Source organism: Alexandromys fortis, unplaced genomic scaffold (assembly GCF_014885135.2).
Source record: "Alexandromys fortis isolate MF-2015 unplaced genomic scaffold, M_Fortis_MF-2015_v1.1 scaffold_72, whole genome shotgun sequence".
In the NCBI taxonomy this organism is placed as follows: Eukaryota; Metazoa; Chordata; class Mammalia; order Rodentia; family Cricetidae; genus Alexandromys; species Alexandromys fortis.
The window spans coordinates 1,538,383-1,550,873 of record NW_026067969.1 but is presented as its reverse complement, the minus strand read 5'-3'; the positions used below and the strand labels follow the sequence as shown (position 1 = coordinate 1,550,873).

The following is a 12,491-nucleotide window of genomic DNA, read 5'->3' as shown; positions in this document are numbered from 1 at the left end:
CCATCCACACACAATGCCAGATAGATGTTCAGCTTCTCTGTCGCTCCAGGCCCCTCATCCTAAGCGTGTGGGCAGGCAGGGAGGGCTCCTTTGCTCCCTAAGCACTTCTGCTTCCCTCTGTTCTCTTCCTTGATGGGCCAATCAGAAGGTAGACCAGAAAGGGCTGTCCTCCTGTGGGAGGACTGGCTGGCCTGTGGCGTCAGCCAGAACTCATCAGGAAGTGCACAGCCTTCTCCAGTCCGGGAGCATCCCCACACTCGCAGAGACCCAGACTTCTGGTGTGCTCATAGCCCAGACAGCATCCCACTGGCAGGCGGCTCCCACAAGACCCTGAGGTAAGTTCAGCTAGCTTACCACTTCTGGAAGGTGGGTGGAGCCTGTGGCGACTCTGCTGGGACTCTCCTGGAGCTTATACCCAGCAGTCAGTCAGTCAGTGCCTACCGTCAGGGGGCCTCCATTCTCCTCCAGTGCTGGGACTGTGGGGCTGGAATGGCAGGCAATTGGCCCAAGGTTCCGAGGAATGTCCCCTGGGTCAGCAAGAAGGTGCCACAGGGCGCTGAGAAGTGCTTCTGAAGGTGGCCATGGCTAGAGCTAGGGAGCCAGCTTCTCTGGGCAGGATCGCAGTGTTTTCCAAGAGCTAGAGACTGGGCTGCCTTCACTCAGCCCTGGAGTCAATGAAGCCACTCACTAAGACGTCACCTGTCCACGGTAGAAACAGTGGGTAGTCCCACATGAGTTATCCCCCTGTGAACAACTGACCTGGTTGATCCCCAACATGTGGCCAGAAGCCAGAGGTCATATGGAACAGAAAAGCACAGGGTTTGCTGGTGCCCAGCTCCCGAAAACCTGGAGGGGAGTCATAGCAGATGTCTGGAGACTGGATGGCATTGCCTGCCCTTCCCGTGTACCCAGCCTGGTAGGGAGAGAGAGATATTTCTATGACCAACCCTCACTTGTCCTCCCGGAATAGCTTCATGTCACAGGCAGCTGCCAGGGGGCGGTTGCATCACTGGCTGGGTACAACGGAAGGCTTGAAGGACACGGGGGCCTGTCAGAATGAGGAAGTCACACACAGGCCTGGCTCCCTGGCAGAGTGAGAAAGCCTCCAACCAACCTGCCTCTCAGCCTCAATCTGGACACTAGCCAGCCAGAGTCCATGCCACCCAAGAAGGTGCCATGTAGGACGGCTACAAGGGCCAAAAACTCCTCCGTACACTCATCTACCTTCAGGGAGTACCAGAGCACCTTAAGAGAAGAGGGCAGAAGCTAGTGGCAGCCAGTGTACAAGGAGTTTTCTCTTAGACCCAACCTGTCCCTTCCCTGACATAGCCAGGTGACTCAGGAAGAAAGCTTGGGGTGACAGGGGCAGACAGCTGCTTGGGGAAGGTGAGCTTGACAGAGTGGCCTGAGAAGGGGCTGTCTGTGTACCTCAGCTATCCCTCAGAAACCATGGAACAAGGATGAGGGTGAGCCCTCAAATTTCCCTAGCATGAGTGGCTATGTCCCTGTCCAAAGCTGCGGCCTGGCACTCACAGGCCTGGGTCTATTGTAGGCTGACTGCTGCAGACCCAGCAGGGAACAGGAGGTGGGCGCTTCCTCCGCTGCACGTCAGCACCGCCCACAGGGGACATGTCAGACTACGAGAATGACGACGAGTGCTGGAGTGCCCTGGAGAGCTTCCGGGTGAAGCTCATCTCTGTAATCGACCCCTCACGGATCACACCCTACCTGCGCCAGTGCAAAGTCCTGAACCCTGATGACGAGGAGCAGGTGCTCAGTGACCCCAACCTGGTCATCCGCAAGCGGAAAGTGGGTGAGGGCTGCTCCCGTGCCAGCAGGCCCAGCCCGAGTCCCTCATGATCCCTACAAGACACGTGGCCAGAGGTTGCCCTAACCTTGTCCCCACCCAGCTCCACCTCCACGTGGGATGTATGAGCGATAGAGCGTCCACTCCCCTCGTCATTCAGGCTTACCTGGGGCCACCCAGAAGGAAGAGGAGTTCTCACCATTGTTCAGGCCCTGAGAGGACCGCGAGAGTGAAGGCAGCACCCTGCCCTGCCTAGACTGAGTCCCACAGGGTGCCTTATGTGATGGCCCAGAAGTGAGGGGTGGGGGTTACACAGCTTGGGATCTCTACCCAGAGCAGTCCTCCACCGTCTCACCTGGACCCCAGAGTGTCTACCTACCCGGACGTTGGCCTTGACCCCGTCTCTTCCACCTGTAGGCGTGCTCCTGGACATCCTGCAGCGGACAGGCCACAAGGGCTATGTAGCCTTCCTTGAGAGTCTGGAACTCTACTACCCGCAGTTATACAGGAAAGTCACTGGCAAGGAGCCAGCACGTGTCTTCTCCATGATCATTGGTGAGAGGCACAAGAGGGTTGGTGCTGTGGGCGGAGTCAGGTGCCACTGGGTCCCGGCTTCTGTGGTTGCATAGAGTGAATGAGTCTGACACAAGCCCTACGGTGTATATCAGGGTAGTGGTACCGAGTGACTGCTCTCAGCTGCTCAGGGTCAGGGCTCTGGCTTGTTGAGGTCCTGCTGGTCTCCAGAAAGAGAACCTTTCTTTGCTTTTCCCATCTTAAGAATAGTCACTAAGAAGCAGAGACCCCTCAGAAGTGCCATTTCCATCGGACCCACTAATCACCTAAGGGCAAAATCCTGCAGTTTCTAGAGGGGACAGAAGTGTCGTCTCCTGATAGGGTAGCCACATCCCTATCGGTCCTCATTTATCTCATAAAGACCATTATAAAAGTAGAGAGCCAGGCCAGGCGGTGGTGGCGCACGCCTTTAATCCCAGCACTCGGGAGGCAGAGGCAGGCGGATCTCTGTGAGTTCAAGACCAGCCTGGTCTACAAGAGCTAGTTCCAGGACAGACTCCAAAACCACAGAGAGACCCTGTCTCGAAAAACCAAAAAAAAAAAAAAAAAAAAAGTAGAGAGTCAGGCATGGTGGCACACACCTTTAATCCCAGCACACTCTGGAGGGAAAGGCAGGCAGATCTCTGAGTTAGAGGCCAGCCTGGACTACATAGTGAGACATTGACTCAGGGAGAGAGAGAGAGAGAGAGAGAGAGAGAGAGAGAGAGAGAGAGAGAGAGAGAGAGAGAGAGAGAGCGCGAGCGAGCGCGAGCGAGCGAGCAACTGGCACATGAATGGTCCTAGTCAGGTCATCTGTGAGGGGTGGCAAGGCAGACTGGGCCTAGTGAACACACTCATCCTGAGGGAGCTTTCCCGCCAGCTTTCTCTCTGCGGGTGACCAGCACTGCTCCCTCTGCCCCCACACTGCTGGTCTTCAAGCACACACTCCTGGAGGACAAGAACAGGGTCTGCAGGTGATAGCCACAGGCTCCATCTGACACTGCATGGTCCCCAGATGCATCAGGGGAGTCGGGCCTGACGCAGCTGCTGATGACAGAGGTCATGAAGCTGCAGAAGAAGGTTCAGGACCTGACGGCACTCCTGAACTCCAAGGACGACTTCATCAAGGAGCTACGGCTGAAGGACAGCCTTCTGCGGAAACACCAGGAGCGCGTCCAGCGGCTCAAGGAAGAGTGCGAGCTGAGCAGCCGAGAGCTGAAGCGTTGCAAGGATGAGAACTACGACCTGGCCAAGCGCCTAGCGCATCTCAGTGAAGAGAAGGGCTCCGCACTCATGCGCAACCGCGACCTGCAGCTTGAGGTGATCGCTGGCCCCATCTGCAGGAGAGTGGGGTCTGGAGGAACCTGCCACTCACTGACTGGACCTCCCACAGGTGGACCGGCTCAGGCACAGCCTCATGAAGGCGGAGGATGACTGCAAGGTGGAGCGGAAACACACGCTGAAGCTCAGGCACGCCATGGAGCAGCGGCCTAGCCAGGAGCTGATGTGGGAGCTGCAGCAGGAAAAGGACCTGTTGCAGGCCCGGGTGCAAGAGTTGGAGGTCTCTGTACAGGTAGGGCTACCAGCAGCGCACACCAGGCTTCATTTCTGCGGGGGGCTTCAAGCGGGGCACACCAGGTGGTACAACTGCAGTGGCCAGGCTTGTTGCCCTCTGCCACCTCCAGGAGGGGAAGCTGGACAGGACCAGCCCCTACATTCAAGTGCTGGAGGAGGACTGGCGCCAGGCCCTGAAGGAGCACCAGGAGCAGGCCAACACTATCTTCTTCCTACGCAAGGACCTCCGCCAGGCTGAGGCCCTCCGGATCCGGGTGAGAGACCAGGACAGGCAAGCGATGCCCACTGGGTACGCGGAAGGTGGGGTCTGGGATCTACCTCACCATCTCCCCTTCACCAATTCCTGGTGCACGGTCATGTCGTGTCCACAGCTAGGGTCACCCTTTGGGTTACAATGTGACCAGTGGTGGCTGAGGCCATGGGCTCAGACCAAGCTGGCCGACTGTAGCCTGGGACTCCAGTGGCCCTTCCCATCATCCCAGCTAGCCTGATCTTGTGTACTCTGGAGCTGTTGTCCTGAGTCCAGCCCAGGGGTCGAGTGGGCAGTGGAGAGAGGGTGAGGCTGAGTGGTGCTTCCTGTAGTGCATGGAGGAAAGGGAGCTGTTCGAGCTGCAGTGCCAGGCCTTGCGCAAGGACGCCAAGATGTACAAGGACCGGATCGAGGCTATCCTGCAGCAGATGGAAGAGGTCTCCATTGAGCGGGACCAGGTAGGTGCCACGTTTGTGTTCAGAAGATGAGAGCGAGAGACATGTTGGGGTGCCGGCGTAGCCGCTTTTGGAGCTGTGGTCAAAGCAGCTTTTGTTTGTTTACTCTTGAGGTAACTTTATTGAAAGGTAGGATCTGGGGCCTCTCGTACAAACACAGGAAAGTCTGTCTTTCTCACAGAAAGAACTTATGAAACAGGGGAGTCCCAGTGCCCCTTGTGCTGGTTAGGGTAAGGATGAAGTTGGAGACTTCAGTAGGGGAGAGGAAGTTGCTAGCTGCACAAGTGGGGGGTGGAGGGCAGGGCATTGGGTAGGAAGAGCTGGTGGTAGCTCCCTGGCATAGGCAGTAATAGTAGTAGCTCAAACCTGCAATTCTAGCACTTGGAAGTTAAGACAAAATAATTACTGTGAGTTTAAGGCCAGCCTGGATTACACAGTGAGTTCCGAGCCAGTTTGGGCTACAATGGGAGACCTTGTCTCAAAAAGCCAAAAAACAACAAAAAGTAGTAGCAACTGAGCCAGGTTTGGTGGCACATGCCTGTATCCCAGGCTTTGTAGTGGCAGGAGGATCAGAAATTCAAGGCCATCCTCAGCTATGTAGTAAATTTTAGGCCAGCTTGGGATAATGAAACTTTCTCCCAGGAAACAAAAGAAAAAGCATGGTGTTGGTTTTTTTGTTTGTTTGTTTTTTCTTCAAGACAGGGTTTCTCTGTGGCTTTGGAGACTGTCCTGGAACTAGCTCTGTAGACCAGGCTGGCCTCGAACTCACAGAGATCCGCCTGCCTCTGCCTCCCGAGTGCTGGGATTAAAGGCGTGCGCCACCATTGCCCGGCTCATGGTGTTCATTTTAAGAAGAGTCATCAATCATGTTCTTTTCTTTCTTTCTTTCTTTCTTTCTTCCTTCCTTTTTTTCAAGACAAGGCTTCTCTGTATACTCCTGACTGTCCTGGAACTCACTCTGTAGTACAGGCTGGTCTTGAACTCACAGACCTCTGTCTGTCTCTCTTGCTGGGATTAAAGGTGTGTGCCGCCACCACCAAGCATTGATCATGTTCTTGATGTCAAGCTGCATCCAGGATTTACAAAAAAATGCCACATGGGTGGGACAGAGACACATACTATCTACTAGGGATGTATGATGCCTCAGTTGGACTTCCCTAGGGACAGCCTTGAGCATTGATCACAGAGAGTTTTACTTTTTTGTTTGTTTTGTGTCTTTTTGTTTTTTTTCGAGACAGGGTTTCTTTTTTTAAATATTTATTTATTTATTATGTATACAATATTCTGTCTGTGTGTATGTCTGCTGGCCAGAAGAGGGCACCAGTCCTCATTACAGATGGTTGTGAGCCACCATGTGGTTGCCGGGAATTGAACTCAGGACCTCTGGAAGAACAGGCAATGCTCTTAACCACTGAGCCATCTCTCCAGCCCCTCGAGCCAGGGTTTCTTTGTAGCTTTGGAGCCTGTCCTGTAACTAGCTCTTGTAGACCAGGCTGGCCTTGTACTCACGGAGATCCGCCTGCCTCTGCCTCCCGAGTGCTGTAATTAACGGCGTGAGCCACCATCATTCGGCTTACTTTTAAAATTAATTTTATTTATTTATTTTTTATTGTTTTGAGACAGTGTCTCATGTAGTCTTGCCTCAAACTCAAACTATGTCCAAAAAGGACCTTGAACTACTCCCAAGGATGCTGGGCATGTGTTACCCCACCCAATGTCTGTTCCTTTGTACTGAGAGCCCTGGCCACTTTGAGAATCCCTCCAGTTCAGCAACTCCAACTGCTCTCAACAGGGTGGCTGACATCCAGCCGGGGACCTTTGGTAGAGGCTGGTGTCTCAACTGCCAAATAAAAGCCAAGAGCCTCACTGGTCAGGTCTCTTGCTCCTCCTATCCCTACAGGCTATGACCTCGAGGGAAGAACTGCACGCACAGTGTGCCCAGAGCTTTCAGGAGAAGGATGAGCTGCGAAAGCAGGTTCGAGAGCTGAGCGAGAAGGCAGACGAGCTCCAGCTGCAGCTGTTCCAGAGCGAGGGCCGGTTACTGGCCGCTGAGGGCAGGCTCAAACAGCAACAGCTGGACATGCTCATCCTGGTAGGTCCTACGTCTGGTCTACCTGGGGAGGTCTGAGCAATGAGGGAGCTGAGGAGGACCGGGCTCAGGACAAGACTCCAAGAGGGATCATCAGCCTAGGGGCATCCCCAATCCTAGCCTGGCATGGCTGGTGCCCTGCTTGTGGCTTCCAGAAATGCCTGGATCTTCCTGAATCCCTTTTCCTCTTTGGAGCTCATGCTGGAATGACAGACTTAGATGTAACTCAAGGTCCAGTCAGCACACAGGGGCTTTTGGACAGTGGCCTTGACCGAGGCGTAACCTTCACGTGGCTTGGCGGGGTCGCTTTAAAGAAAGGCAGATGTTCTGGTCAGGGTCCTGAGGAGATGGGTAGCATGACTCAGATACACTCAGGGCCTCCCTAGAGGGTGGGGCTGAGATGGGGCCCTCCCTATGCCCTGCACGCCCCATGTCCAGGTGCTTAGAACCCCTGTAGCGCACTGACCCATTTCCTTTTCTGTGGCCACAGAGCTCTGACTTGGAGGATACTTCACCCAGGAACTCCCAGGAAGTGAGTGCAATCCAACGGGTGGGCACAGAGTGGGCCTCTCCCTGGCCTCCAACCTCCCTCTGGCCCCACAATCATCTCCCACGTGGTCCTGTCCACCCGAACTGGACTGTCCATTCTCTCCCACTTTGGGCTGGTTACAGGGAAGACAACTGGCCAAACTCTGGGGCCGTTGTGAGCAAAGTGGGGCGCAGTCCAATGCCCACATCCTGGCCTCTTAGGACAGGAACTTCATGCTTCCCTTTACCCGTGGGCCCGACTGGGACTGAGCCCCAAAGACCTCTATACAGATCAAGTGGGCAGTGGGGGAGGCCATATCTAGTCCTGGAAGAGCAATGGTGGCTTGTAGCATGGATGGCCTAACTGGGTGGCATGTCTCTGTCTGGAAGCTCTCACTGTCTCAGGACCTGGAGGAGGAAACCCAGCTCTCAGACAAAGGTGAGCAGGTGGGGGGTACCAGGCACCGCCAGACCCTCCCCCCTAGCCCAGAGGCACCTGGGCTAGAGTCTTCTGGGCCTCCCAGAACCCTGGCCCATCCTCAGCACACAAAGCTGTGTGACTTACTCTGTCTCAGTAGTCACAGCACTCCAAGGACAGAGAAGTCCGAGGCAGGGAGTGGCAGTAGTGAAGGACTAAATGTTTAGGCTCACACACTCTGAGAATAAGGAATCTGATTTGAACATGGGGCTTAGGTCTCAGGGTCTGTGGTTCAGACGGCAGTGAGTGTGGAGCCCCCATCCTGCCTAGGCCCATCTTTCCCTACCAGCCATCCCCCTGCAGAGGGATCGAATAGCCAGCATCCAGGTGTTCTCAATGAGGAAGTAAGGAATGGCGCTATAGATAGGGCAGCAAGCAAGGAGATGGGGTGTATGCTACCACAGTAGCAGGCTGCTAGACAGGACCCTCCTCTGGTCTGATGGTTGGCTCGTTAGTCCTGGGGATGGCAGTGGGGGATGAGAACAGAGTGTCCTGAAGTAGCTGAAGATGGGAGGTGGGGGGGGGGAAGGATGTCTGGTGCAGGAAGGAGCCCTGAGAGCTTTCTTGAGAAGTCAAATAGACTTCCTCAGCTCAGCCTCAGCCCAGGCTCTCACCAGAGGCAAAAGGGGAACAAGTGGTGCGGATGGAGAAGTATGGAGGTGGGTCACCCACTGCAGCCCCCAAGACCCAACTTTAGGCCACTGAGCTCCATGTGGGCACAAAAGAAAGAAAACCCAAGAACAGCCAGCTCCCTGCAAGGCATGCCAGGAGTTAGGCACCATGAAAGTGAGAGGGGAAGGAGGTGGGTCTGCTGGTTGCTCTCACATCCTGAGTCCTCCTTGGATATAACTGTTTCTTGATGTTCATAGCCCTCCTTGGACATCTGCCTGGAAGCTTGAGCCTTGCTCTGCCCAGGACCTTGGGCATGCTGGGTCTGGTCTAACTAATATAGTGCACTTGCTCTCACCTTCAGAAGTCCTGAGCTCTCCACTGAGGCTGCTCCCACCCCACCCATGGGAACCACTAAGCACATAAATGTTGCCAAGCCAACAGGGACATGGCTTAGGACATGCTTGAGCAAACTGTCCTGGGGACCAGGAGTCTTTCCTACCCCTCCATCCTTGTATGTTTTGTGACAGTCAGCTTGGAAGGTTGGGTGGGTGATGGTAGGAGCCCTGTTGAGAGCTCCTGCAGCCTAGGGCTGTCTCAGCCTGTCTGGAAAATGCAGTCTCCACTGGCCTGGGCTAGTGCTAGCTGCATTGTTAGCAGAGGGGGGTAGTGGCCATGCTGGATGGGCACCCCACAAGCACAGCTCTTCCTTTCAGGTGTCCTGGCAGACAGAGAGAGCCCAGAGCAGCCCTTTGTGACTCAGAGCAAGGAGCCGCTTTCACAAACCCATGTAAGGCTGACTGGGGCCCCCAGAGTCCTGGTGACTCGATGGCTGATCTTGGGGAAGAAGGTGACTCTACCTGTACCCCCCGAACAGCTGCGGATCACAAGGTCTCTGCAGTGCATGCATGGGGTGTAACGTTTGGCTAGTGTTTGGTACATGAAGTGGAGCCCCTCTTTGTGCACAGAACCCTAGATGATGTGGGGTGCTTGGATGGGGTGGGACAACAACGAAAGGACACCCCTATAGCTGTCCACGGAGAGGAAGTGTAACAGGCTTTCTCTGGGTTGCCAACCAGCTCCCGAATGACACGGAAACTTATTATTAGTTATGAATGCTCGGCCTTATCTTATGTTTGTCCCACTAGCTCTTATCATTTAATTTAACCTGTTTCTCTTCATCTACGTTTTGCCTCGGGGCTTGTAACCTTTCTTTCATTCTGTATGCCCTATTTTTCCTGCTTCTTCTGTGTCTGTCTGTCTGGCAGCTGCCTGTCTGTCTGTCTTTCTCCCTCACTCTCTTCTCTCTCAAGTCTAGATTCCTCCTCCTACTTATTCTCTCTCCCTGCCAGCCCCACCTATCCCTCTAATGTCTAGCTATTGGCCGTTCAGCTTTTTATTACATCAATTAGGTAGGTGCCTTAGGTAGACAAGGTAAAGCAGCAACACATCTTTATATAACTTGACAAATTTAGCATAAACAAAAGCAACACACCTTTACATAGTTAAAGTAATATTCCACACCATAAACAAACGTTAACACATCTTTACATAGTTAAAGTAATATTCCACAACAAAGAAGTCATCTAGTCAGTCTGGCTAAAAGGGGTAGTTCCCCCATGCTCGCTCATCTTAGAGTCTATCAGGCCCCGCAGACAGCTGGCTCAGCTTCACACTTGCTAGAGTCTCCGGGCGCCCTGGGAAGGCCACAGTGTCTAGCTGCCGACCCCGTTCCTTCTGCAGGGCATGGGGCCCAGCAGCAGCGAACCCCCGGAGAAGGAGCGGCGGCGCCTCAAGGAGAGCTTCGAGAACTACCGCAGGTGTGGGGCGGCGGGCAGGACGACCTGGAAGGGTGGGACACTGGCGTGTACCTGCTCACACTGCGGGTCCCATAGGAAACGGGCGCTCCGCAAGATGCAGAACAGCTGGCGACAGGACGAGGGGGACCGCGAGAACACCACTGGCAGCGACAATACCGACACCGAGGGCTCCTAGCGGGCCGCACCGAGGCCGAGCATCTGTGTAAATGTGAAGGGATGCTGCATTTTTTTTACTGTATGCTACACATGTGTTGTACAAGTGTTGGAAAATACAGCTAAATAAAATGACCATCAAGCCGAACCTATTGGGTGGATGTGCACTCGGAGGGACACCAGGGGGCGACAGAGGGCAGAGCGCCGGGCGGCTACGGAAGCCGAAGAGGGTCGCTTCCGGCCGTGGCGCCTATTTCCAACTCTGTCGCCGAGGACCGCGGACGGGATGTTGCGGACAGCACTGAACCGCGTGCCTACACTACTGCGTAGTGTGCGGACCCGGAATCCCGGGCCGGGACGACTTTGGGATGCGGGGACTCGCCTGACGTCCGTGGAGAGACGACGGGGCTGGCCCTGGGGCTGGAGGAGTTCGAGCTCCGCGCCAGAACCCGAGCCTGTGGCCGCGCTGGGGCGCGTCGAGCCGAGCCACTACCAGCTCCACTACACCTGCAAGGTAGGCGCGGCCGAGAGAACCTGGCGCTGGTTCACTTCCTGAAGGAGCATGGTTCTCAGAGAAGGGACTGGAAGTAACCTTCGGGCCGGGGAGGGGACGGGGTCTTCCGCGGGAGGGCTGGGAAGGGATGGAGCCATCTTTGAGGGATAGAGGCTTCCAGGGATGGGGAAGGTTACCTGGAGACAGGCGTTCTGGGTAGGAAGTAACTGGGACCTCTCCTAGGTGGGACCCTCTGGGACAGAGTTGGGGCTGTCCCGCCAGGGTGGTTAGCCCTCGGGAGGGGGCTTTCTTGTGTGTACCTGGCCTGACCACCTCTCTAACCCAACTAGGTCTGTGGGACTCGGTCATCCCAGCGCATCTCAAAGTCGGCCTATCACAAAACTGTAGTCATCGTTAAGTGCCCTGGTTGCCAGAACAACCACGTCATCGCCGACAACCTAGGCTGGTTCTCTGACTTGCAGGGGAAGAGGTAAGGCCAGCTGGGAGGGATAGGAGTCAGTAGGATTGTGTGTTATGGATTAAGTAAAATGCGGATCCCTGGCAGCTGCAGGACCCCAGCAGCCAGGGGAGGGAGGGGGGAAAGGGAGAAGGGGAGAAAAGTGGGGAGAGACAGAAGCTGCCTCTTTGAGAGGGAGACAGAAAAAGGAAGAGACTCAGGCTGCAAGCAAGAAGGAAGATCTGCCTGCCTCAGCCGACTGGAGAGGGAGTGGGCATGGCTTGTCTCTTTTTTTAAAGATATTTATTTATTCATTTATTTATGCAGTATCCTGCCTGTAGGCCAGAAGAGAGCACCAGATCTCATTATAGGTTGTTGTGAGCCACCATGTGGTTGCTGGGAATTGAACTCAGGACCTCTGGAAGAGCAGTCAGTGCTCTTAACCACTGAGCCATCTCTCTAGCCCCTGGCTTGTCTCTTAAAGGGACAGGATAGATCATTACATTGTGGCCCTTCAGGAGGAGCCTTGCCTGGCTTCATTAGACAGCCCAGCTTCCATGTGGATCTAGAAACTTGAATTTGAACTTCAGATAAACCACGAATAATCCCCAAGTGTGGCAAACTATATCTCTAGTTCCGTGGCTCCACCTCTGCCACTGCCTGACCTCCTATGGCCTTTTCATTTTCTTTCTTTAAATATTTATTTATTTTAAATATGAGTGCTCTATCTGTGTGTACAACTTTATGCCAGAAGAGGGCATCAGATTCCACTATAAGACACTTGTGAGCCACCCTGTGGTTGTTGGGAATTGAGTTTAGGACCTCTGGAAGAGCAGTCAGTGCACTTAACCATTGAGCCATCTGTCCAGCCTGCCTTTTCACCTTTTTTTTTTTTCATTTTTACTTTCTTTTTTGGGGGGATGAGGGTTTTTAAGACAGGGTTTCTCTGTAGCTTTGGAACCTGTCCTGGAACTAGCTCTTATAGGCCAACCTGGCCTCGAACTCACAGATCCACCTGCTTCTGCCTCCTGAGTACTGAGATTAAAGGTGTGTGCCACTACTGCCTGGCTGCATTTTTACTTTCTTTCTTTTTTTTAAATTGATATTTATTGAGCTCTACGTTTTTCTCTGCTCCCCTCCCTTCCTCTCCCCTCCCCCCCCCTCAGCCCTCCCCCAAGGTCCCCATGCTCCCAATTTACTCAGGAGATCTTGTCTTTTTCTACTT

At 54.3% G+C, this 12,491-nt stretch overlaps 2 protein-coding genes across 3 annotated transcripts in view; both read left to right on the top strand.

Annotated features, from left to right (window-relative positions):
- The first annotated feature begins 210 nt into the window (after positions 1 to 210).
- On the top strand, positions 211 to 10,466 carry Card9 (caspase recruitment domain family member 9). Of its 2 annotated transcripts, XM_050155427.1 has the most exons (13): positions 211 to 335; positions 1,553 to 1,813; positions 2,225 to 2,362; positions 3,375 to 3,679; positions 3,753 to 3,932; positions 4,045 to 4,188; positions 4,517 to 4,642; positions 6,540 to 6,731; positions 7,219 to 7,260; positions 7,647 to 7,695; positions 9,060 to 9,133; positions 10,087 to 10,163; positions 10,239 to 10,466. In XM_050155427.1, exons 2-13 carry the CDS (start codon positions 1,630 to 1,632, stop codon positions 10,336 to 10,338), a joined length of 1,611 nt encoding a protein of 536 aa, XP_050011384.1. In that variant the 5' UTR covers positions 211 to 335; positions 1,553 to 1,629; the 3' UTR covers positions 10,339 to 10,466. The 2 variants fall into 2 exon arrangements, with proteins under 2 accessions (XP_050011384.1, XP_050011385.1); XM_050155428.1 differs by lacking the exon at positions 211 to 335 and having other exon boundaries at positions 1,685 to 1,770.
- An 88-nt stretch (positions 10,467 to 10,554) lies between these two features.
- Positions 10,555 to 12,491, top strand: part of Dnlz (DNL-type zinc finger) — a 6,199-nt gene continuing 4,262 nt past the window's right edge. The window contains exons 1-2 of the mRNA XM_050155291.1: positions 10,555 to 10,830; positions 11,160 to 11,299. Coding sequence (XP_050011248.1) covers positions 10,603 to 10,830; positions 11,160 to 11,299 — 368 coding nt within the window. The 5' untranslated portion in view covers positions 10,555 to 10,602. The remainder of the gene's footprint in view (positions 10,831 to 11,159; positions 11,300 to 12,491) is intronic.